General features: G+C 43.5%; 1 protein-coding gene across 2 annotated transcripts in view; it reads right to left on the reverse strand.

Annotated features, from left to right (window-relative positions):
- met (MET proto-oncogene, receptor tyrosine kinase) overlaps window positions 1-26,679 on the reverse strand; it is a 70,069-nt gene that overhangs the window by 30,983 nt on the left and 12,407 nt on the right. For both annotated transcript variants that reach the window (XM_030054011.1, XM_030054010.1), the window contains exons 3-10: window positions 15,116-15,319; window positions 9,894-10,022; window positions 9,442-9,618; window positions 7,592-7,749; window positions 6,847-6,961; window positions 5,408-5,544; window positions 4,843-5,007; window positions 3,140-3,239 (exon numbers count right to left, since the gene is read on the reverse strand). In XM_030054011.1, the coding sequence (XP_029909871.1) occupies window positions 3,140-3,239; window positions 4,843-5,007; window positions 5,408-5,544; window positions 6,847-6,961; window positions 7,592-7,749; window positions 9,442-9,618; window positions 9,894-10,022; window positions 15,116-15,319 (1,185 nt within the window). The remainder of the gene's footprint in view (window positions 1-3,139; window positions 3,240-4,842; window positions 5,008-5,407; window positions 5,545-6,846; window positions 6,962-7,591; window positions 7,750-9,441; window positions 9,619-9,893; window positions 10,023-15,115; window positions 15,320-26,679) is intronic.

Here is a 26,679-nt window from a genome sequence, read left to right on the forward strand (position 1 = left end):
TTATTCCATGAAACTGTGAATTGTGTGCTTGATGTGCAGTTTTCACCTTTCTGCTGTTTTTTTGCTTTTGAAAGTTGGTTGAGCATGTGCAACATCCTCCTTTACATTCATACTCTACTTTTCTGCTCTACTTTTGACCACGGAGCAGCACCTGTGGAGGAGTGGGGGGTTTACTGTCTCAAATGTTGAGGGACGGGGGAAATGTTACTCGTTCACTGCTCAGATGTAGCCGGTGGGGATTTGAACCAGCAACCTTTCGGCCACAAACCTGCGTCTCAAAGCCTCGAGCTTCATGTTGTCTGTGTGTAACGAAGCCTGAGCTCCCCAGAGTCCCATCAGCCACTGACCCGAACACAGGTCAATGACCAGGGAAAGGGAAACTGAAACATGAGACGAGTGTGTGTGTGTGTTGAAGTGTGCGTGTGTGTGTTTCTGTGTTTGTGTGTGCCAGGGAGCGGGGTTAAAAATAAGACATGAGATGAGAGAGGAGCAGATCTGAGATAGACTGATGCTCTTTCATCAAGATTTCTCGGGAACTCTTAAGTCTTGAGATTTAAGAGTTCTTGAGTTATGAGAGCGTCTGTAAACGTGTGTGTGTGTGTGTGTGCGAGAGGGTGAAAGCAAGGACAGAGACAGAAAGACTGAAAGTTCTTGTGCTGCGAGTGTGAAAGAGGGAGATTGTGTGTGATAGAGAGAGAGAGGAAAAAGAAGAGGGAGGAAGAGAAAGATCGAGAGGTTGGAGACAGATTGATATTCTGTGACTAAGATTTGAGATACAGGTCTCATGCTATGACTGCGTGTGTGCATGTGTGTGTGTGTGTGCATGTGCGTGTGTGTGTGTGTTTTTACGAAGGCAATGATCTTCTCGGGGTGTCCTGACTGAACCCTCAGCAGTGTGTGCCTCAGGGTGACAGATAACATCATTACAAAGCACTGCTTGTCCTCGAACCGCCTCCCCAAGCCAAACATTAAACACACACACACACACACACACACACACACACACACCTCACTGCGCAGAGAACTGTTTGTTTTGACTCACTTACAAACATGTCACCTCCACCCTGAAGGAAATCTCCATTTTAGCGACCAAATCACTCTTGCGTAAGGTGTGAAAATTTTGAGTGTCAACAAGAAAAATCATCAATCTCTTGCAACTGTGGGAAAGATTTGCCTTATTTGTCTCCGAAGCAACATGTAAAAATAAGATGAATGGCCGTGAACAAAGGGGTAGTATTTTGCCCGCTGCCAGATGCGTTCAGTCGATTCAAGAAGAGAGGACGAGGTGAAATGACTTGTTAGGACTGGAGATTTTCTTGCAGTGCAAGAAAAGCTTCTCCTTTCCTCTGTTTTTTCCCGATGAGTTAAACGATGAGTTACCTTTTGCTGCAGCCGCTTCGGTGAAACCCAAGCTGCGAGCCTGCGATCCAAGCCCTCCATAAGACTGCAGCAGAGGGTCACCGTTATTGCTTAAGACAGCACTGACTTTCCTCTGGCGTCGACCCGAAACCCTCAGTAAGGCTGCACAACTCCGGCCAAAGAAATGACTCTGCCAAGTTTTTCTCTTTTTCCGCCCCTGAATGCTGTGTCTGTGGTATGGACTGTGGATTTTACCATATAATTTTCTTCCTCAGTTGTTAAAAAAAAAAATCAACAGACAAGGACAGAAGGAAGAAGAGCTGCTTGGGTCCGCTATAAAAAAACAGGTGCTCTGTGGAAGGAAAGACTAAAAACTGGTGCGGGTAAACTTGTGCATCATGCATTTGCTGTTAAAAACTGGGGGAAAAAATGTGATTAAAAAAACACCCAAGTCAGTCTGTCATTAGCAAAATAAATAATAATTATGCCTCTATTACATGGGCTGCAAGGCAATAAAATATTGACCTTAAGATCCTTGTCATTTACTGGCAAATGAAGGATGCAAAAGTTTTCTGTTATCAAAAGACTTTATGGTCCAGGAAAAATAAGATGCAAATGCTTTTGGATTTGCTCCATCTGTGCTAATTTGTACCTGACAACATTTGAGACGAGCTTCCCTCAAACAATAGCAGCCACAAATGAAAATTCCAGAAATCAGTATTCCAACTTTTCTGTTTTTTCTAGTGCTATTCCAGCAGGGCCCTCCTGGTCAGGTGATATGTAAGCTGTAGATCTTGGCATTTGCTAAGGCTCTATGCCCATTTCTTTATAGAATACAAGGATTCCTCAACCAGATATTATGTGACAGCAGTTTCTAGCACTGTTTGTGTTTTGAGGTTATACAATAAACTGTTGCGTACGTGTGGTGGCCCTGAAAATATAATGTGTAGTTATTTTCCCCCTATCATCATATTCCTGTTTTTCACCGCAAGAACAATCTGTGATCCTCTAAAATGGCCTTAAAGACTTTAAGAGCATGTTTTATAGATATTAACACCTTTTCTGCAGCCTTGAATCAAAATATTTCAATTTGAGACACTTTAAGGGCCTGCAGACAGCGCGCTGAAAGCCTGGTGAGCCTCTGGGTCAGACAATTTAGAGCACCTCAGGACTCCTGCTGTCTCGGCCAGCCAGCCGAAAGCGCTGATGACTGCCTTCATGCTTATATGTGTGTGTGTGTGTGTGCGTGTGTGTGTGTGTTTTGTCTTCCTGCAATAAGTAGAATAAAACCTGACGGAGGTGAGGAGAGCCAGGACATCCTAATGCCTAGCTCTGTGTGAGTCAGTGATGACGGCTAGATCCTATTGACTATGGATTTTCCATTTCCTTTCTTCTCATGCTTGTCTAACACTTTTCCATTGTCAGACTCTTTTTCTTCAGATGGTTTTCGGGGGCGTTAATACGTCTAATGACAATACCACACGTGTGACAGGGGCCTAAAGGTATTTGAAGAGTTCACTTCCCCAAATGCTCCATATCCATTTTGCGAGGAAAAAAATATTACCTGCAATGCATCATTTGATCCTTACAAATCACAGAGGATACACACACAAGGCTTCATTTACCTGCCACTATTCAAAAACGCTCATGCTTTTTTTATTTTTTAATTTTGTGTAAATTCTGTCCAAGGAGGCACCACTGTTTTCAAAGGATTGGATTCTCTATATATATCTTCTAAAGTTGCAGATCATTTTTTTTTTTGCATTTCCAGGCCACTCACCACATGGAAGACCACAGAATCGTGAGCGGCGGTGAGGACCATCTGGGGCTGGAGGCCAGACTGGAGGAAGAAGCCGTGAGCCGACACTGTGCAGCCTCCGCTAGAAGGAGGGGGAAGAGAACGGAAGTTGGCTTGGTCAGCGTTCGCATCAGACAGAGATACAGTAGATTCCCAGTGGGAGGGACCTGCTGTTAGCGTTAGCGGTTTAGCCACTCGTCACCTCCCACTCGCTTCCTCCCGCCGTAAAACAGGAGCACAAATCTGTCTCCGCTCATCGGCGGACGTTCTCGGTCAAAGTCGCCCTCGGTTTCTCTTTCTCTCTCGCTTTCTTTTTACGGTGGAGCGACAGGCGAGCGGCGACAGAAATTTGTCTTGGTGGCATTGATGCAGAGACGTTGCTACGGTAACGCCATACAGAGTAACACAGGACCATGGTGGACAAGTCAGGTATTCATCCTGCATCTACACCCTATAAATCAGAAGTGCACTGCAAAAACCAAGATTATTTGTCTTATTTCAAGTCAAAAATGTCTTATTCCTAGTCAAAATATCTCATTACACTTAAAATAAGACATGATCACCTCAGAAGTAACTTGTTTTTAGACAATTGTCTCTTGTTTCAAGTGAAAATTTGCTTGAAACAAGGGAAAGTTTGCTTGTTTCATTGGCAAAATTTATTTCTTGTTTCTAGCTAATTTTCACTTATTTCAAGTGAATTTTCACTTTTTCCACTGGCAAATTTTGCCAATGAAACAAGTAAATTTTCACTTGTTTCAAGTGAATTTTCACTTGAAACAAACAAATTGTCTAAAAACAATTTACTTCTGAGGTGATCATGTCTTATTTTAAGTGTAATGAGATATTTTGAATAGTAATAAGACATTTTTGACTTGAAATAAGACAAATAATCTTGGTAAGATTTTGCGTTTTTGCAGTGTGTAAATCACAAATTTCCTCACGATACAATATTATATCAACTGTCTGGACAGTGATACAATATTTGTCGATATCACAAAGTCAGCCATGATACGATTTCAATTTCATTCAATTTCAATTTGATTCAGTTCAAGTGCCTGTGATCAGTATAAGACGATACCACATGTCCATTTTACACAATCAGTTCTGTTTCTGTCTCGATTCGTCATGTTTCCGGGGTGTGTTCTCTCCTACTGGGATTGTTTGCATATGCCAGGTGATTTGTCAGTTGACCCGTCTTTCTGACGAAATCCCAAATATTTCCATACTGCTGATTTATTCCCAAGAGGCGGGTGCACGTCCTTATTGTCTTATCTGGGCTGCTGGCCGCGACTGCCGTTATCAGCCTGACACTGGCACTGTTTGAACGGTTAGGAAGGCAGCGTGGTTGGACGGAAATGCTGACACAGACAAGCCATGGGAATCTCAAAATAAAGGGGTATTCCGCTTTCATGGTCATTTTCCAGGATTTGCTCAAAGGTTTTGAATGGACTCAAGACACAAGTAAATGGTCACCATCTGTAGAGTTTTTTTGAGGTACGCTGCTTGCCGTGTCACTGCAGGTGTCGTGCATTTTTTGCCTCACTGAAAATAAACATTGGGCTTTTCGATTTTTTTTTTTTTTTTAGGATTTCACAGTCAGTGAGGGAGTGCTGTTTTGTCCACCCAACTCACTCTGACTTGAAGGCGGTTCTGTTTTTCGACAACATATCGCTTAAAATCCTAACCTGATGAAGGAGCGTGAAGGCTGGATGCTGTTGATGATGGGGTCTTCGTTGTAGGTGAAGGACGTGGGGGCAAGCCGCTGAACCGAATCAATCGTCACCCTCACCGGCTGCTTAGACGGATCAGTGTGCTGGGGGGTCTTACAGGTCAGCATGCTGGATGACACACTGGTGGTGGTGAGAAGAAAGGGAGTGAGAATGAGTAAACACAAGAAATACTACGGTGTCATTTTAGTGTGTGCAATGGTCGTTGAAGTTCCCTTAGTGCATTTCTATGACATGCGTGTGCACCGTCTTTAAGATCAGATTTGATTGTACGATAGCTTGAAGAATGAGGGCATATGAAATTGAAGGATGGGGGACAAAGATAGGAAGGGGATGAGGGTTAGAAAAACAGAGAAAGGAGAAAGGAGCAAATCAGTGACTGCGCTCACAAATTAAACTTTGAGCTACAACCGTCTCCCGAAGAGAGAGAGCCCGAGCAAGATGAGCACACACATCCGACAGTAATTTTAATAATCGTCTTGGTTATGCAGAGAGAGAAACTGACAGAAGGATGAAGACTGACCTCTGGATCCTACAGACGGCCTGCCCCACTGTCACCTCTCTCTTGTTTCCACTGTCCAGGAAGGCTCCTCTGATGGTCAGCATGGTGCCTCCAGACTTGGGTCCAAACTCTGGAAAGATCTCCCTGATCACTGGGTCCTGGGCACCAACACAACCACACATTTACTAAAACTCTGTCTTGCATTTAGATGCTCATGATTTGAATGAACATATTTTTTAAAAGTGGGAATGTGTAACGTTTTCAAATACATGGCTTCCAGGTGATATAACGCACCATCAGGCCATCATGAGGAATATCCTGGCACTAATTTTTGCTCTGGGAAATAATAATTTCATCACTGCCACATCTGATGAGTTCTATGTGTACAGGTCAGCTTGTTAGGTGGCTAATTACAGCATCAGGTCAGCTAACCATCACTGTCTTCAACACATTTGCACAGATAGTTGTGTTAGTGGATTGAATGTTAACATTCAACTGACTCCTCTCAGGAAACTGTCACAGTAGCTGACAGCTGGAAACACAACAGCCTCACCAGACTGTTCACTTTCATGTATAACGTGACTGAATTGTATTACACCCACAACACAGGAATCCTTTTCAGATCTCTCTCTCTCTCTCTCTCTCTTTTCGAGCCTGGGGGCCACGATGGTGCCAGTTGTGGTTATAAAGACATTTGTAATGCAACTGCAAAGTCTCGAAACCACAAGAGTGATTTCACTAATAGCTGGTGCATAAAAAAAATGCATTTGGTCCTTCCTGAGAACTGCAGGATAAATAGCTGAACTGGGTAGAAGTGAGCACAAACAATGACAGCCGCCATGACTGAACACGTAAAGAAAAGAGCGCCGCCTATGGAAACCAAAACACATGACTTGCAAGGTGATGTCTGAGAAATGAAGTTCATAAACACCACACCCAAAACCATTTAGCACTAAAAATGTCAGCAAAAAAAACAAAAAAACAAAAACAAAACAGAATTACCAGTTTAATTTCACAGTGTTAGTTTTCATGATAACATTCTTTAAAAGCTGGTGCCATTTGGTGTTCCTTGGGACAATTCACAATTGTGCCTCTTATCAGTGCAATATATTGACAGAGTGTATTTCATCATTGCAATTTCTGAGAATTTTTTGCATTGAAAAGCACATGGTTGTTTGGCGTGTAAAAAAAATAAAAAAAAACCCCTACACATTCTCTGTCAATGTAGAGCCAAATCAATACTATTTTAACCTTTGACCTGAACTAGTAAACATACCGTGATGAGGTCAGCATGAGTGTGTGTGCCTGTCTGTCTGTCTATGTCCCTTTTTCACATCGTGCCAAGTCAAATCGATTCACAACCACTTGCAACAAAGCAGGTTTGTCAGAAAAGTGAGCAGCGCTACACATAAATACAGACAAATATGACCGTCCACATAATAGAAAAACACAGTTCTTACCACAAAGGAGAAGCCCTCCATCTTGGCTACCTTGTGGCCACTGGTGACCTTCACCATGCGTCCTGATGCGGTGAAGTTCCCATTGGACGCCGGCAAACACTGCAGCTCAGTCCAACTAGACACAAACCCCCCAAACAACACACAGACCGGGCATTATACCCTGCCAGCATTTAGCCTAATTCAATGATCATCTAGTACGCTGCAGGAACGCACAAAGAGGCAATCTTCAACTGGGATGGGGTGGGCAGAGTGTTTTTTTTTTTTTTCAAATGTATAATGAGGTTGTTTGGGGCAAAAGGGGCTTTTGAATCGGATATGGCCCCAGTGGATTTTGGGATAGAGGAAAAGTGTGGAAGCAGCGATTTTTTCCAGCAATTTATCAGTTAAGGGAGTCATGTGTTGAATGCAGCAGTCTGGAGCAAAGAGGGGGGTCTTTACATTCCCAGTTAAGCACAATCGGCCCTATTAAAGCTGTTCTGCCCCTATAGCACGCCAGCTTATAGGTCTGAAAGCCTCTTTTTCTCGTAAACACATGCATACAAGCATCCAAAGAAAGATGCAGGAGACACACTCTCTTTCACAAGCATACCAGCGTGCACATACGTATATAAGCACTGAAAAAAATACAAATACAAGGACAAACAGACGCAGGAGCGCACACACACTCCGTGTCTATCCATGTAATTGTGCATTTAATGGAGGCTCTATGCTTCCTTACACACACACACACACACCCTCCTCTCACCTGCTGATCTGGTCTTGTCTGGACAGTCTGCAGGTAGCTCCTGCCACCTCCACCGTCACCAGCGAGGCCTTGAAACTCTCTGTCTTGTCGAAACCGAAGTTGTGTCCGCAAATGGTCACCGTTGTCGATCCTCGGAGTGGTCCAGACGTGGGCCAGAACTGATGCAAACACACAAAACATTTGCCTTTACTTTTAAAGCGTTTAACGATCAGTGGGTGAAGGGAGGATGAACGGTGCTGTCTACCACTGACGGTGCCATTTTCCAGTTTTGCCTGATAAAGCAATTCATCACATTTGTAAAAAAAAAAAACTCTCTCAGTAATGGCTTTGTTTTATTTATGGCAAGTATCTTGGTATCTCAAATCACTTCATAAATTCAGGTGTATAGCCGATGGTTGGCACAGTAAATGCATGTGATCGCTCACGACTTGAGTTGAATTTCATTTCAGAAACGTATTCTTGATATGTCATAATGTCTTGACTAATAACAAAAGCAGTGTTGTTCCGTTCATAAGTGTGCAGAGTCATTTCACATTTAAGAATTATGTCTAATTTCCCCACAAGAAGACAGTAACTCCAATTATGGCTTGCTGACATTCTGTTACGATGCGCAAGTTATTATGATGTGCTATCTGAGCTCCTTCAATTTATGTGTCATGCCTCACTGCCTGCTGTTATGTTGTATATTAGAAAATTCAGATGAACATATTGCAAACTAAACATCACCCTGAAACTACATGTTACAAAGATAAAAGGTGATATTAGGATAATCATTTATGACAGAGACGTTAAGTAAGGAACCTCCAGACAGCCTTTCTGCTGTGAAGAAGAGCCCCTTTCAACAGTCATTCCATAAAAACAGGCCCAAAGGAGTTTGTTTTCACAGGGTCTTGCTCTGTTTTGTACAGAATGCATGGAGTGGGCGTCACTTGACGCTGATAAAGCTGTTCCTTTATTCCTCTCTGTTGTGAATCTGGTGGCAGAGGTGACTTGCTGGTAGGTTTTGTGAAAAGGAGAAAGTGTCACAGCATGGGGTGCGACAGTAAAGTCACAAAGAATGAACGCCAGCAGCACCAAAAACTCCGACGGTGTCAGAGAGACCCTGAATGGGACGGTGCTGCTGTAAAAGGTCTGCTATTTCTGGAGGGACTGTGACCTTCAGCGTAGGACACAAAGCTTTCCCAAAAACACTGTGGCAGAGACAAGAGCAGTGCAAACATGAACTGATAACAGATGAAAAAGCTGAGCGCACACTCTTTCTACAGGTTAGGACCCAGGAAGCCCCCAGCTTATGAAATAACAACAACATTTTAAAAAATATTTCTATACTTTTTCACTTTGCCTAATTTTACATGCCAAAACACACATATACTTACTAATAAATATTTATAAAAAAAAAAGTTTCTTGTATTTTTTTTTTTTAAATCCCATTACTTCACATTACCAGTAAAGATGTATTTTTGCAGTGCAATAAACAACAATTCTGTCCCTGCCACCACATTGAACTACCTTTTCTCCTTAACTGATGTCCCATTGGTTTACATTTTGGATAACCTCTCCTTGTGATGTCCCACCCCAACATCAACAGGGAATACATCAAATTCAGGAAGCAAGAAGCTCTACAAAGTCTGCCTTTCACTGTGACTTTAACTTTGGCAAAGTTATCTTTATTTGTACATTGTTCAAAAAGAGGTGAACATTTGAAATTTGATGACAAACACCGTGACCCTCATCATCCTCCTCCTCTATATTCCAAAAAGTCAGTTTGGCTTTTGAAACAGTGAAAGCGGCTAGTGAACGGAAAGTTTCCTGTGTTGATTATCACCATGGTGACTGGTTGCTGTGGCTACCTTTGTGATGACGGGGGTGCAGTAGTCCTGGGTCCAGACGGAGGAGGAGGGACACTGGTTCGCTCTGGTGCAGCGTCCGTCACACCAGCCGCACCCTGTCACCACCGACGACAGCAGACAGGAAGTGCAGGTTGTCAGCTGACCACAGCCAGGGCCAATCAGAGGAACCTTAGTGATCTAGAGGGAGAAACAGGCAGCCAATCGGAACTGGGAACAAACAGTTTCATGCAGCACGTGAAGCCTAAGAACTAATTTGAGACAATGGCTTTAAATGTTTTTAAATGCAAATATTGCAAGAGAAGATCACAATGAAAATGTGATATTGTTTACATAGTAAGTTAGTCTTCACCCTCAAATCCCCCTCTGACTTGATGTGGACTGACAAAACTGATATTAAATTAGATGTCCACCAGCAACACATTAATATGCTTGATCCTTATATAGCAGCTCACCTTATTTCCTGTGACCAGTAGCAGGGCTCCATCAGGGTGGTTGGGGTCCCGTAGCACCACACTGGCAGAAACTGGCTTCGTGTCCAGGCGGATGTTGACATGTGGGGAGGCGCTTCGGGAGAACAGCACCTGAAGGGGGGAACCACGGCTTTCTCAATGGGGCATTAAGTAATCGCTAATTCTTCTGCATCGTATTTGCCATTAAGGAACAACATCAACAAGTCTCTTTGACAAACAACACTGATGCAGAGGAAATACATCACCATGTAAAATACTGCAACAATAATACTGCCCCATCCGATTATTTATCATCTCTGGAAGATGAATTTTGAGAACCAGAAGGACCAGCACAGTAATTACTAAGGCAATCTTCTGCTGTGGTGCAGAAAAAAAACATGATTGTAGCATTCATTTCCAGAACGTCTCCAGAGAGGGCGGCACATAGAGTGGTAAATTATTATAAACCATCCTTAATGGCACCTTCTGCAAGCAATCCTTTGTAACCCAAGACACATCAGGATATGATAAATTAGAATGATTTTGTCTGTTAAGCAGCCAGGTACCATACCAGTCCTTGTGCTTTCATACAGCTAAAACATCCTCCTTGAGATGCAGCCAAACCTCAGCAACACTTTAGTCAACATGTAGTGAAAATGTGTTGTCCAGTAGCCAAGAGTCACCTGGCAAGGTATTTGTTTGGTGTTTGTTATCTCTGCCCCGTGGCAGCCTGGGGGGGATCATGTGTTTAGTCGTGTGTGTCCGTCTGTGTGTGTGTGTATCTGCAGCTGATCTCGCTTACTACTGGGTCTAGCGGGCTAGTATTTTTTTGGGGACAGTTATGACAGCACTGGAGAAGGGGAGGTACGGAAGCACTGCCTGCATCATACAGTCATAACTGTGCGCCAGAATGATTAGCTGTGGACGGATACACGCATACATGCACAGATAATGTTGGCGTTTTCATTCTGAAACATTCTGACATTTTACACCTCTGGTCTTTTGGAAGTGTTCCTTTCCAGATTTGCACATCAAGGTAATACAACCTGCCTGGCGGAGATGTGCACTCTACTGAATGCACCCTTGTAGTTTCATATGAAAAAAAGGCATTTTGAATTGGAAAGTAGTGCATAGGTCAGCTGAGGACACCTATTTTGGAGTTTGTTTTTTTCCACTCCCCATCGGTGTTTTTCATTGTTATATGTCTCCTTGGAGAATTTTTCAGTTCTGCACACGGATCCTTACCACAGGTTAAATGAGAGGGAAAGATTATACCGGTTACAGAGACTGAAATATACAACAATAGATCCACAGCATCCACTGAATACAAACCAAGCCTCGAGGCGAAAGAAAAAGAAGACGTCACCAGGTCTCCGTGCCAGCACATCATGGGAAGGAGGCTTGCAAGGTAATGATCCAGAGAGTCGATTACCTTTCCCCAGGTAATACATGAGGGCAATGCCTCTTTCAGTGGCACTGCTGTATAGGCGACCAACTATTTTTGTCTGTAAAATTACACAAATAGCTTTTTTCATCTTCTACACACCAATATATTTTGTCTTTTGCTTTTCTCTCGTTCTATTTTCATCACTGGATTTCAGGTTTTGATGCAACAATTTCTGGCCTGCCTTCACCACTCTGTGCAAGTTGTTGCCAGCCGCCACACAGATCTCGGTGTGCTGCATTACAGTTAAAGCAATAATGTGCAACACTACCAGCTGATTTGGCTAACATTATTTAACTTCAAACGTGGCAGCGCAGACATCCCAAAATGTATCAAATCTAGCACATATCCACACAAAAACATCCCTGTTACTTCAGTGCTAATTGGTGGAAAATAATCACAACAGCTTAGAAGAAATCAGGGATTTAAAAACAGCACAAGCCATATTAGTATTTATGAATTAGTTATTAATAGCATTTAACCTTGTTTCAGGTTTGGCATTTTTCAGGTGTCCCAGTATACCAATCAGTTCAAGTATTCACAGTGGTCATGGCGTTAATAAAGTGAGCATTCATTGCATTTAATTAAAAAAAGTAAATGAATAAATCGTTTTTTATGTTTTTTTCAGTGATTTTTTAAAATTATAAAACATTACAGATATGATCATGTTTTCCAATGCGGTGAGAACTGTTTTTTCTATGTGACTTGAGGTAACCAAGTTATGTTGTAGTTCACCTTCTTGCTGAGATTTTCAGTGTCCCTTTGCCCAGCATAAAAGGATTTGGCACAAAATGATGGGTACTTCAAATTGTCGGGATAGACACACACACACACACACACACACACACACACACTCACACAGAAGATGCATCGACAACAGTGAAAGAACTCATCAGAAGGACTTTACTGTCACTTATTGTATGCTGTTCTGCATAAGAGCTCCAGCTGAGTGCCTGCAGTTCTATAAACTCTAAATGTACAATGAGCTTTTGCCCTCAGAAACGTCTTGTTTCCTGGCTTCATTCCTCCCACTGTCTGCGCCTCATGATCAGCCTTGTAACAGTGAGCATAATGGATGGCTTTCCTCTGGACGCAGGGCCATACAACGGGCATCTCTCTGGAGGTAATAGCAGTTTGAATTACAGCTTATTGTATTAGGCGAGCAGGGGGAAGTTCAGCCTTCAAACATGGCCACTGTGTTATTCCCACAGTGGAGCGGCTCCAGCCGAGGGAAACACTTCCTGAGCCAGAATGGAGCCTGCCGGGGAAACAGCGCTCTGTTTCTTCCACTGCCTCTATTCCATCTTGCTTGCCTGCAGAAAGCCTCCGTCCGCTGGGAGCGACGGGGAAAGCGTGAGAAGTTGACAGGTTTTTTTTTTTTTTTTTATTGAAAAAACAATGAAAAGACCACCTCTTGTTTCTTCTTTTTTTTTTTTCTTTTCTTTTTGTCACTTCTCATTAAGCTTGTGGGTTTGGCAGCAGGTGGCCAGCGAGGGTCACTGGTTCAAAATGCCCAGCTGGGAAATTCAAGGCAGGCGGGAAAGTGAACGAGGTGCACTTTCACATCCAGCAGTCACATCTGACTGCTCTTGAGCAAGGCACTAAAACCCCAACCGCCCCTGGTGCGAGTCATGTGGCCCCCTTCTCTCCCCAGTCAGTGATCTTTTAACATTCTGCGGGCCCTCCAGTCCCTTTCATTTCTCCTTGCTCCCATTTTATTTCTTTTTCTTGCGTGGTCAGTTGGCTTCTCTTCCACTTGCTTTAAATTTCCTGGAAACTATATTTTTTATTTTCTTTCCTGTTTTGTCTCCAATACCCCTCTCACCTCTTTCTTCTTAGGTGTCTGTCTGTCTCTTTCTTTCTCCATCCATCTTTTGATTTCTCTCTCCATTTCTCTTTTTTGGCCTCCCTTTTCCTGTCTCTCTGGACGGATGACTAGTATTAACCAAAAGTCAATAAAATATCAGCGAATATTTCAAATCAAAACAACTCAGCAGTTGCATTTTTCACACATCCCTCACTCTCTGTCTGTCTCTGTCTCATGCTAGCGAGGCCCACTTAACCCTCTCTCTCTGGACAGCTGGTCTCCTGTTCAGAACCTCTGCACCCCCCCTCCCTCCACCCGGCTCTGAAACAATGAACTTCAGCCAATTCAACCGACCACAAAAAACAGAAAAGAGATGGTGGGGAGGCTGATGGTAGAAAAACACATGGCAACAGCTGCAGGGGACACTCAGCGAGTAGAAAATGCCGTGCAAAGGAACGTATCATCGAAGCCCGCCATTCACCATTAGCGTGCCGTTCATCTTGTCAGCCACCCCCCCCCCCCCCCCCCCCCCCCCCCCGTTTCCATGCAGCTGTCGGCCATTTTTTCCATGCAATGTTTTTTTTCTTATTGTGTTTCAGAAACACGTGAGACAACTCAACCTTTACTTCACACATCTCATTCTATTTGGCGCAGACTGATGTACCACTGCACTTGATAAAGTTTGAAGGAAGTTTGAAGAACTGCTGTGAATCACAAAGTCCCCACTTACATGAGAGAGATGTAGCAGCTAACAGGGCTTCAAAACTGCAAAATCAGTGCCAAAACTGTGCTAAAGAAGGCAAGATGGGAGAGAGGTTCCTGAAATTTTGAGCCCTTTATGAACTAATTTAGCAAAAATATAATATATGTTAAACAATGGCAAGAGAAGCAGTGAGTGGACACTCATTGACGGACATGGAGGAATACTTCAAAAGACAGCGGCTGAAGCTGCTAAACATCACAAAATCACCACAGGTCTACATCAGCACCACTTTGATGGTCTTAACAAAACCTGCAGGTTGTGTACTTTACAATGGTGATATTTATGGCAATGTCAACAATCTAAAAGACAGTATCAACGCCTGGATCCATCGTGGTGTAGAAGGCACAAAGCTCCTCCATTGAGTTCCAGTGAGCCTTTCATTTGTATTTATATGAAAATGTAGGACAAATAACTTGAGCCTCTAATCATGGTTCCATGTAATTTAAAACCATCTCACAACCCCAAATCCCCTGACGAGTGATTAATTTGGGACAACTCAAGTTTTCAGGGTTCAAAGCTGTTCAGCACATAGAGATCGTCCTGTAACTGAAAGCCAGCAGCCTCGTAGCCAATATGTCTGTCAACAGCCCCGTGTGCTGTCAAACTGCCCATAACCAAGACATCAAGCACATGCACTGTATATGAACAAATATGTAAATGTCAAGAAAAACAGCTCTCCAGGAGCGTCTTATCACTGCCCCACATTTAAGTTATCCTTCATCTTAATCCCTTCAGACGAAAGAGGCAGCAGTGTCACGTCAGATATTAGACAAACAGCAGACAAGATGGAATCCACTGTTGGTTTGTACATTGATAGGCAAACCTGGCTCTGTTTGCTCAGATGGCAGACTGGAACGTGGGGTTTTTGGAAGCTTGCTGAGCACAGGTCAAAGGTCAGTGGTTGTGCAAACAGGATGGCCCCAGCGCTCGGCTGCAGTTTCCCCAACCTGTTCCTTGCAGAGGCACCTGCGACTGACTCCTTGTTGTGTTTCCAGAGTGGCGGTTTCATTGCTCACGTACCAACATCCTGCCCCATTTACATGCACAATGAGAGTGGGAAACCACACCGGCTCCAGCAAGCTCAGGGATCTCTGTTTACGCCTAACTGCTGCTATTATCCATGCAAATGAGGTCCCCATGGTTCCTGACAGCCTTTAAAAAGACGCTTCCCACAAATATTTCCTGAGAGTAGGACACCCTGAGCTCTTTACCTGCATGTGGCGTCCATCAGCGGTGCCCAGGTAGGCCACAGTGCGGCCATGGACTTGTGCCACAGTGATGGAGGTAACCAAGATGTTGGTCAGCTCCTTGGACCAATACTCCAGCCTTTGGACAAACTGGGTCACTTCCAGGCGGTACTCGCTCTCTTTCCCCTCACGAGCGCCCTCGTGCAGGCCGCACTCGTCTGACGAACTCTGTGGAGGAATCACAGGCATGAATATGAGAATAAATACAATATTCTTGTTCCAGGAGTAACATGATACAGCAATATTCCCCAAGGGAGTGTCCCTTGCTGTGGCTTTAGATACAGTAGTGATGGGATTAGTTATGAGGCACTAAAGTGCTTATATTCTTAGTGAGGAATGCCATCTTGAACATTTAAAAGTTTCTTGAACTTGAGTAAGAGCATAAAACAGAGAAAACAGGAGAGGTTGTTGACTACACCAAGCTTTAGGTGAGGCACAGCTAGCCATACTTTCTGGGTATTATCAGAAAGATTGGAACACTTTGTCCAAACAGATTGGTTTGCTGAGACCACAAGTTATATAATATCATGGTGGACTATCTTCTTTCATATCTGGCCCAATGGGGGAGGGTTAAGAGCCAAACCTCCTAAGCTCCCCTTAGCTACTCTTTCATCAGGCCCTGCTCGTAATGGAGGGCTCAGTAACTGTGGTCTGATAGTACCTCTAGGGCAAGTACACACTGCTGAGTAGAGGTTCGCGGATGGCAGGAATTCATGGGAAACAGCAAAGAGCGTTCAGCATTCACACTGATGTGCATTCCACGAATACTCCCTCCTTTTTTTTTTTTTGCTCTTTTTTCCCTCTCCAACTGGGCAACCCTATTCTTTCTCTCCCTCCACCCTCCTTTTTTTTCTCTACTTCCGTCTCCTCTCCTGTGTTTGGGACAGAAACCTGCAGCCGGCCCTCACTTTCTCTCCCCAGCTTTGGTTTGAAAATGCCGCTGGGTTGTGCAGATTGTTGTGTCTGGAGCCTCTGGAGCATACAGTGAAGCCACAGACTGGAGCCAAAGCTGGATTCAGGGTCCCTCTCTGTCAGAAGCCCCCCTCTCACTTTCTGCCCAGTCGTGCTCTCTCACTGTTGTAGTTCTTTGTGTTTAGTCACGGGCTCCTGTCCCGGCCTCAGGTTTCATTAATTATTGATGGCCGAGCCTCTCGTTGCTCTTGAGGTCCTTGACCTGGTCGCTTGACTGGGCCTGAGCTCTCTGTTGTTTTCTCAGCTTCAATGGCTGATGACCTCTTCACTGGAGTTTCAAAAAAAAGGCGGTGCTGGGGGGGCATGTAATGAAATTGGCACATGGTATAAAGTAGGTGCTCCAAACTCCCACTCACAATACTGTTAGCATATTTAATTTCAGCATATGTTGTCAAACCCCTTATCCTGTACTGAGCTGCACATAAACAATGCTGTGACCTATGCTGGATTGTTCTGACCCACAAGATAATTGGTGAACTACATCCCTTGTTTCATTATACAAAGTTTTGATTAACCACTTTCTCCTTCTCTCTAAAGTAATGACTGGGTCATAAGGCCACATTTGCGGTAAGTGCGAACCGTGCGGCATCATTTGTTTAGTGCAGCTCTCAAAGGCAAGCTTTGAAGATGAGAAGAACAATGGAGGAGTAATAAATCAGGTGAGGGGCTTTTCTCAGTGCAGTTGCAGGGTCGAAACGAACAGGGCCGCACAAAGAGGCGAGTCGGGGGTGGGGCCGAGGAGGGTTGGCTAGTTGACAAACATGAGCACAGCTTCAAAACTGAACATTACCGCACAGAAACAATCATAAGTTAGATGTAATGGCTTCGAGGCTGGCGACTGCAGATTGAGAAATGCGGACGAACAGAAAGCTGGCGAAGAAGTTGAACTTTTTTTTTTTTTAATGTCAGATGCACAGCTGTGATGTGGTGCAGCCAGTTGATCCATCCTGCACTTATTTGGTGTGGAAGAGCCGAGGGGTAGTGCAAACCAGATAAGGAATGACAGCCCGCGTCTGAGTTTGATTTGGAATTGGATGCAGATATGAACATGTGTGATAAGTGAGAGGAAGAGATAGGATTTGAGAAAGTGAGAGCGGTATGAGGGAGAGAAGGGTAGCATACAGCTCCTACTCTTCATTAGATATGATAGACAGACTGCCTTTGATGTGTGTGTGTGTGTGTGTGTGTGCGCTACATCTACAGTGTCTGCTTTCCTAGAAACCCAGGCTAAAATACAATCCATCATAGCTCCTTCTGTCTGCACTTTGAGAAAAGGGCAACTAACACCGAGCACATATGAGAAACATGGGAACCTGCCAAAAAGCCTGGGCCCTTCTCAAAACTACAGCACATTGAGACGTCGTCACTGCAGGATAATATGGAGATTATGCCACGCGGCTCAGAAAACAGGCCCCGGGCTGATTATTTTCACAGCAAACAAACAGGACTTTAGGGTGTTTGTTAAAGCGGAGCAGGTCGATCAAAAGGGGAGCTCGAAAGGTCTTGGAGGCATTCCTCTGCTTCGGCAAAGGTATTCCTGAGGATCAAGGGAATAAAATTGGACAGTGGAAGGGCTGTTTTGACAAGCTTCGTTTGAAGCTCCGCCGCTTATTATCCTTGGCTTTTCCTTGGCACGGAGACAGACAGTTTTGAGGACGTCACACTGACACTGCCACGGAGGCAAGCAGTTTGCTAAGGACAGGCTGTTCAGCTATGTTCAATGTAGTGCAGAAACGAACCCACAGCTTGTTTCTTCATAATGGCTGCAGGTTACTGGTTTGCATGAGGAAACACACAGATTTTTGTTTTTTATATGCTAAAATAAATAACATCTTGGTTTTATGTTTTCATTTTCCTCACCAGAACTACCTAGAGTGCACTGGATAAAGGATGCTGAAGGTGGGTTTCCCTCCAAAAGAGCTAGTCACCCTGTTCTAACTCTGTGATCATGTAGCCCATCAGTATCTTGACTGGTATTGTCTCATCCTAGACATAAACAATACAAAAACATAACTTTCCCAAATCATGTTCACTGCAAAAACTCAAAATCTTACCAAGATTATTTGTCTTATTTCAAGTCATTTTCAAAATTTGCTTGAAACAAGTGAAAATTTGCTTGTTTCATTGGCAAAATTTGTTTCTTGTTTCTAGCTAATTTTCACTTATTTCAAGTGAATTTTCACTTTTTCCACTGGCAAATTTTCACTTGAAACAAGTGAAAATTGTCTAAAAACAAGTTACTTCTGAGGTGATCATGTCTTATTTTAAGTGTAATGAGATATTTTGACTAGAAATAAGACATTTTTGACTTGAAATAAGACAAATAATCTTGGTAAGATTTTGCGTTTTTGCAGTGTTCTTTAAAGTGAAGTGACAATTCTTACTTATATATAGTGGTTTTCTCGTGACAGGAAAGGAGTGGAGGAGTCAAATTTGGAGGTTCTATTACACTTGTATGGAGAAGCAAACATTACTGCATGGGTAAGAGCCTGAGCTATCACTTTAAGCTGAACGCAGTTATTAATGTTCCTCTTACATTTGTCATTTTTGATGATTTAGGGTGCGGGCAAGTGCCTCGGATGTTCTACATCTTTCAGGGCATTTTTATGAATGTGTTTTTCTGCCGTAAAACAGGAGCCGCAGGGCAGATATGTGAGACATTGTACACCTTTTGCCCTACACTTAACCAACAGCCATTGTCCCCAACACAACAACATGGCGATAGGGTTACGCTGCAGCGCTCCGTTGTTGTGGATCTCCAAGCCCCACGGCGCAGCTCTGCAGAGCCAAGACGGGGGTGAAAGGTGATCTACGTGGCCTAATGTCACTTTCAAACTCTCACTGCGGCCCCCAGGCCAAGCTTGAATAGACACTCTAATGCCTGAGTTATAAACTGGGGTCTGGCTTACTGGCAGAAGAAGATTTGGACACAAACGTGCACTGCTCTACAAAAATATGTTGTGGAGGCTCAGCCGGAGTTAGCAGACTCACACACATGCATCAACACACAGAGCCAGTCTCCTTGCTGGCCGTTCAGCTGGCCCTCTCACTAGAATAACAGACCTTTGACCTCCTGATCACCAGTGCAACTGTGCACTCTGGACAGCGGAGAGGTTGGGTTGTCATCGGGGTGTGTGGAAATGCACGTTTTACAGAAAGCAAAATGCAGAGGAATGCACATATGGTTTGTGTGTGTGTGTGTGTGTGTGTGTGTGTGTGTGTGTGTGTGGTGGCTGTGATATATATTGTTGTGGTAATGTCAAGGCACGCACTATCCCACCTGGACTCAGGGTGCACGTTACTCTGCAATCTGATTCTCAGTAGCTGTAATGACCGTGGAGTGTGTGTGTGTGTGTGTGTGTGCGTGTGTGTTGTATGAACAAGAATACAGCTGCCTGGTCTAACCGAACACACACGGTCATACGGCCAGGCAGTGCATGTGCATGTTAATGTGTGCCTGCATGTGTGTGTGTGTTTAGTGTTGGATTGTCAGGGTGTTAGGGACAGTTAGGGGAATTAGAGAAGCTGGGCTGGGAAGGCGAGGTTCGACCCCGTGCACCCCGTGCAGCTGGCCTCGCCCTACCCGTGGCCCCCTGGATGCCAGGCTTTGTTTATAATGGGGCCCTGAGGTGGGCATGGCCACGGGCAGACAACGGCCTCACACATAAACACATCCACGAGAACCATGGGGGAATCATTTGAAGAGTTCATACTAACATGAGACGTCCTTGACTGGAAAAAATGACTCATACTGCTGCAAAATTAAACAAATGGATGATAATAATTTAATACGATGAGACTCAGATGGCTGATGGATGATGGCTCGGAAATTTCTTTTCTTTTTTAGAGGACCTTCATTTTTTAAATGAAGACCATCACAACAAATTATGATACTCTTTGAATAGTTGATCAAATTGTGACCTATTATTCATTTGATGTGACATATAGTGTCTCTGTGTTATGGTGTTTGTTCTTCAAGGTCAGACTGGGGTTTTCAGTTAATTGTTTTACACCGATGAATGTACTCAGTGTTGAATGTGTTTGTCGAATATGCCATCTGTTGTATCTCTTCATGTTCTGCTGTGTTCTTTATCTGCTTGGTGCCCTATATGATGGTGATAGCGTTTGTAAAATAGACCTTTAACCTTTTAGTCATTTCACTTTCACATAATGAATAGGAATGAGGTAAACACAGCACCGTCAACCCAGTATCTCCTCACCTGCTGTGTCATGGTTCAGTGAGGGAGAAAAAAATGAGATTTGTAAACACAGTGGTCACAGAGGCCAGTTTCATTTAAAATTACGTAAGTTTTACAGTTTGGCAGCAGCTCTTGCCACAAATAAATGCAGTGCATTGTTGGTGTTTTTGGCTGGTTTCATAAATCCTTTGTTCTAGCTATCACTGCTCCCTCTCTTCACTCACTGTCTAGCTCGCTCATCCACCGCTACTCTCTCTCTCTCTCTCGCCTGAAACCAGAGCTGACCTGTCTGTGGTTCTCCACGACATTAGCGAAGCCAGAGCTGCTGGACTGCGACCAAAACGGACGCAAAGCAAACCTTTTCTTTTCTGAAAGTGCAAATTCATGTTAGACTTGGTCAAATTTGTATATCTAGGAGGCTAAACAGGCTAAACATTTTTATCAGGTAGATTTTTTCGCTTGAACACTGTATATCAAAACCTTTTTCCCCATATGCCCTGTTCAATCGCTGCACAAAATTCTTATAATAGCAGGGAAAACACTGTATTCTGTAAGTGTGTCTGTGTATGTCTGCAACTTATTTTGTATACGACTGGGCCTATCACCCGAATATTTTTTGTGTATTAGTATGACTGTATGATAAAGGGGTGGTTTGTTGTCTAAGTCTGAGGTCCGGAGAAGGGGAGATCTGTACTTGAGTTTTACTTGTGTAGCTCACATTTTTGGTTGAAAGGTACAACAAGTATTTAACAGAAGTATTTTTCATGAAAATGTTGCATAGTGGATCTTAAAGACTCTCTTGACCCCCCCACCTCCTTTGTTCAGCTTCTGCTGAGTTGAAATTTGCCCTCTCACCCACCTATTCTCCTAATCCCATTTCAATTCTACCCTCCCCTTACCACCTTCCTCTCTTTTTGTTCTTTTTCCTTTACACCCCTACACACACCCTCCCTAAAGCACGCACACACACACACGCACACATCCAGGACTACGTTGTTCGTTTGAGCGGTTAGCTGAAGCAATCTGTCATTGTGAGGGGCTTCGTCGGTCTCTGGGGTTCTCCCACAGAGGAACAATGCAGCTTCCAGCTTTTCAGCACCACTAAATCACCTTAACTGTATAAAAGCTGACCGGGTGAATGATGAGCCTGCATCCTCTGTCTCCCTGCCTTGAATAAAACACTAAAATATCATCTTTGAGAACACAGTTAGCGGCAATTTCTCATTGTTACTTGACGCAGAGACTTTTTCTTGCCTGTATCAACATATTCCTTTTCCCTTCTTGTTTTTGGAGACTTGGGATTTATGTGATTCAAAACAAGGGAAAGCAAAATGGATTGCTGAATTCTGTGATTTGATGCCAAAAGACATAATTTCTGCTGCGTCTGAGATGTTCTTTGATTCCATTTCGCCTAAATGGTAGCAGAACATTTTTCAGATGAGATTTCCAGAGCTGGTCTCCATCAGACTGTTACAGTAGCTAAAGTTACAGTACGCAGATCAAAGGGAGTGAGGGAGGTCAACCCCTTAACACATTCTTGTATTCACAGATACATATAGATGAGACAGGTGAGATAGCATATTTATTCATGTGGAAAAGTTTTTTTTCATGCTTTCATTCTTCAATAACTCCAATTTTCTAGGTATTTTACATAAAACATGTGCTGTTTCCCATTGATGGTTGATATTAGGTTACATTTATGAAACTCTGACTCAGGTGTTTCATATGAGCTCCTGACATATGAGATACATTACACCATATAAACTCAAGCTTGTCATGGTTGGCCTGCAGTTTCCACATGATACATAAAGACATATGCTCCTACTGGATTCCTACCCTTTCTCACTGACTTTCATTTCCGTATTATGTGTGATTCTGGGATCACAGGAATATTTGTGATGTGTGTTGTCAAGATGCTGAAGCACTGATCCTTATTCTTCCTGTTAGTAGGTTGCTTTGAATGCTAGTGTTCCAGGATTAAAACTTTTCGACTGTCAGATGCTTAGCATTAAATGAATGACTAAACTAGACATGGAAACATGTATAAATGTCTCTTTAAAGGTAGACATGAGAAGTAAGGTAAATGCGTAATGATACTAGGCAATTTTCATGATGCTAACAATCATCATAATACACTTTTTCTGTTCCAGTCTGCTTATTACCTGCTCAAAAAGCCACATTACTTTAGACTATCTTCGAGAAGTGCGATCCATCTCCAATCTGACGTTTGAGTGGAGCGATCAAACAAATTTACTGTGGCAGCCACCGCCGCACCATGTGCATTTAATTAAAGAAACACATGAACAGAAATGGAAGATAATTCAGTGTCGGGGTACTGTGCAGAGTTAGCGCCCATCTTCTACTGGCATGATTTTATTAGCATTAGTATACTACCCTCTCAAATTGATTCCTATAATCAGAGCAGAGGCTTCAAAAGGACAGCTGTTCTGCTGTGCACCACTATAACAGCTTCACTAAAAAAGTCAAAATTAATTGTCTCTTTACACTGAGGAGGCAGAGATTCAATATGATGTAGGAATACGAACAATTGCAGAAGACCGTAAAGTCTTAAAAAGATCAAAACTGACATTTTCAGTTATTCTACCGAATCCCTTTTTCTTTTTAGAGAATTCCTGCTTCTTACTAGTCTGGAATAATCACTTCCATCCACCAATGAATGATTTCAATGTGAATGAGAAAAGGCTGAAAACAGCTCCTAAGGCCACCTCGCTACCATTTAGAGCATAGTGCCTTCATAGATCTAGTGCCCCTATTCCACTGCATGGTACAGGCTCAGCTTGCCTGTACTCAATTCTTTACCGGAGCCCCATAGTGTTTTATTTTCAAAAAAAAAAAAAAAAAAAAAAAAATCAACAAGACCAACTTGACATAAGTGTAACAAAGACATTCACTGATATTTAATTTTTTTTTTTTTTTTTTTTGCATGAATAGATTATCAACTATGATTGCGATAAGTTTCACGAGTCTCACTTTGGTAATTCCTGGTTGTAAACAGAGCTTGACAGTTTTTCTCTCATCAGTTGGTGGTCTGCAGTGTTTTTATGTCACCTTTTAGTATCACCTCAGCTCGCTTGGAACCTCACTGGAGGTAGTACCAGGTATTTTCCCTAAGTTTTGCCCAATGGGAAACCAAAAAAAGTGAAAGAGTCGAGTCGAGTCAGTACCATGCACTGGAAAAGAGCCATAAAGTGTCTCTCTCTCTCTTTCTGGTTCTCATTTCTTGGGGATCTGAGAGGTAATTTGTATCAGGGAAACAGACTGAAGTGCAGATTCTTTGCTTGTTTGAGACAAGGCAGGGCGACAGCAGTTGGTGAGCTGCAGCCCAACAGCAGCCACTGAAGAGCAGCCAGATAACCTGGGGTTGTAAACAGCACTGTGGATTGTTTCAGCAAACGAGGCAGCTTATCAGCGGAGGGTCAACATAAGCGCTGAACATGAGGGCCTCCTCATCTCTGCTCTGGCCTAGATGAGATGAGATCACACTGGCAGGCGCTGTGCTGGCACAGACGGCGTGTTCATACTCATAGCAGAGCACAGATCATGGCCAGGCGAAGGGAAATGAAACAAATACGACTGCGGAGCACCAGCGAGAGCGAATGAGGAGGAACATCGCCCAGCAATATGCAGCACAGTGACGTGGACAAAAACATTCTGCACTGAAAATGCCCTTTTATTGCTTAGCCACATAGTCTGTCATATTTGTCTCTTTCCCCAAGTGTCACTGGAAGGCCAATGTAATAATGCAACAGCTTTGCATGGAAAAAGACATGGCCAAAAATACTAATTCAAATTGGTGGAAATACAAACAATCCAAAACCTCATAAAAAATGCTCTAATTGGAGACAGGTTTTTTTTTTTGTTTTTTTTTTTTAAATAAAAATGGACCTTCAAAAAGTCACCATAAACTATTTCAGAACACTTCATGACAGCTTGCAGGTGGCACTGTTTCAGAGACTCTATCGCTGTGCCAGTTGAACACTGCATGATGCTGCGGGTAAAAAAAAAAAAAAAAAAAAGTCACAACACAACAAGAGATAAATCAGAAGTTGTTTTTTTTTTTTTCACATTAAGCAATGTGCATGCTTGCCTTGTGTGAGGCTTACAATAACACCGCTTTCATGATCTGAATGGAAACAGGTAATTACTTATCATTTCTCCTGAGCAACACATGCTTAACCAAAACAGTCAAGGTTAATCTAAACTTAATTTGAACTGTTTTTGGTTTCGGGACAGTTCAAGTCCATCTGCTGGCCAAATAAGGCTTTTGACGCTAAAATACAACATTCAGTTCCGAGAAAAACAACTCATCGCTCTCAGGTGTGAGCTTGCCTGTCTCTTGCAATATGATTCAAGCCAGGATCACTGAATGGGAGGGGGATAAGATCAAAGCCTGCAGAGACAATATCGGCAGTGTCCCGGGGATTGACTAGATAGCAGCCCCTGTTTGTGTGCATTGTTTGGCAGCACAGCAGGGTGATAAAAGCCATGCAAGTATATGGACGGGGAGTTGGGGCGGGAGGGGGATTGTTCTCTATTCGCCACCATTACTTGAGTACACATTCAGGCACAAGCCTTTGCTTCTATTGTGTGGGGATTACTGAGCAAATGGAATGGGAGGTCTTATCCTGGAATGACTTGGTGTCCATTTCCATTTGGTCAAATAGTATAGAAGGTTATCAGGAAGTGTTTTCAGGAAGACTGGTGATCGGGTCGACAGATAGCTCTGCATCACTTGACATTTCTAAAGTTTAGGCATTTAGCTGGCTGTCTCACCCAGAGAGGTTTACGCTGATACTCCCTTTCCACCAAAGGAACTGTCCCCAGAACACAGAAACCCTCTTTTGGGGAAGTGGGACCCCTTGGCCCTATTTCCACTGAAGGAACCAGTGCCTTTATTTTGCCCCATGAGTTGAGTTCCTGGCCCCACAATGGTCCCTGCAACTGACTCACTTTGGCCTCAGAACCCACTCCCAAGAACAAGACCCGGGGCCTTTTTGGTGGGAAAGGTGCATGTATGAGCAGGTAAGTTTTCAGGGTCTTGCTCAAGGACACTTCAGTCACACACTTGGCTGCTGATGGCTGTGCCTTTTAATAATGGTCCCAGATGACCAGTCCATATATACAGTACATGCACTCTATCAACAGCCTACACTGGCCCAAGGCTTCTGTCCATGTGTCTCTGCTGTTCTGCGGCGGACTGTGCTTGTCTAAAACCATCCTGGCTCCATCTGTTTGACAGTCTGGTTGAAGGCAAATTCAGCAAAGCGTCAGTGCCAAAAATCTGCACTGTGCACGTTTCATATAGAGAAGTAGTAAAACCATAAAAATCTGGAAATGAAGTAAACTTGGACATTTTTTTTCAGCCTGGACTATTTGCCTTCCCTAATGGACATTAAGCTGCAGCCGGCTTCTGTGGCTGCAGGCCCGACCGCTTGGCCTGCTGGGGCCATTTGCTGCTCCAGCGAACTTTGTGATTATGACCGTTTCAAAGGACTAGACTCAGACTTCAATGACAAAGCTTGAAGGAGACAGAGCCAAGGAAATGAGAGAATGATCCGGGGTCGAGGTGAGGGCACTGCTCAGGACAGCAGTGAGAGAAAAGGAGATTGCTTTCGGTCCTTCATTTAGAGAGTGAGGGCTGATAAGCATCCACATGTCTCATTTCAGTAGAGAGCAGGATATCACCATGTGGCGAAATAGGGTAGTAGGAGGCACGCTGCTGATTAAGAAATAGCTCTGGGGCCCTGACTCGTAAGCTCAGTCGAGCAAAGCTCCTCCATATTTGACACTAAACAAGTGTATCATAAGTGGCCTCTGGCACTATTGGCAAGTGCATCCGTGGTAGTCAGGAAAGCATTGAAGCAATGCAATCAGAGATGAGGCTCTGAGCAGCCAGTGTATTTGAGGAGTATGTTTTGTTTGTAGGAGTGCGTCAAAAAAGGAAGCTGACATGCCTCACCCACAATGCTCACCAAGGCAATTTGCGCAACTGGCAGGGCAGGAAACAATCTTTATCATCTATCAGTCACAATGCTTGATAGACTCCAAATTTCACCGGCTATGTTCACTACTTTGCAGCTGCTGTCTGGATTTTGAAATAGAAAACAACCCATAAATTATGGTTGATTACCTGCCAACGTCATAGAAGTTGATAAACTTACAAACCGTGGCCTGAATTCACCAGTATTTGGCTGAAGGTGGCTGTTGGTAATTTCCCACCCCAGTCATTGGAAGACAGCTTGCATGCACTGACGGTTTGCATATTTACTACTCTGACTTTATCAGCAGCAGCAAAGATAAGATGTGCATACAAACCCCATGCAAAAGGACTTCCAC

This window comes from Myripristis murdjan, chromosome 6 (genome assembly GCF_902150065.1).
Source record: "Myripristis murdjan chromosome 6, fMyrMur1.1, whole genome shotgun sequence".
Taxonomy (NCBI): domain Eukaryota; kingdom Metazoa; phylum Chordata; class Actinopteri; order Holocentriformes; family Holocentridae; genus Myripristis; species Myripristis murdjan.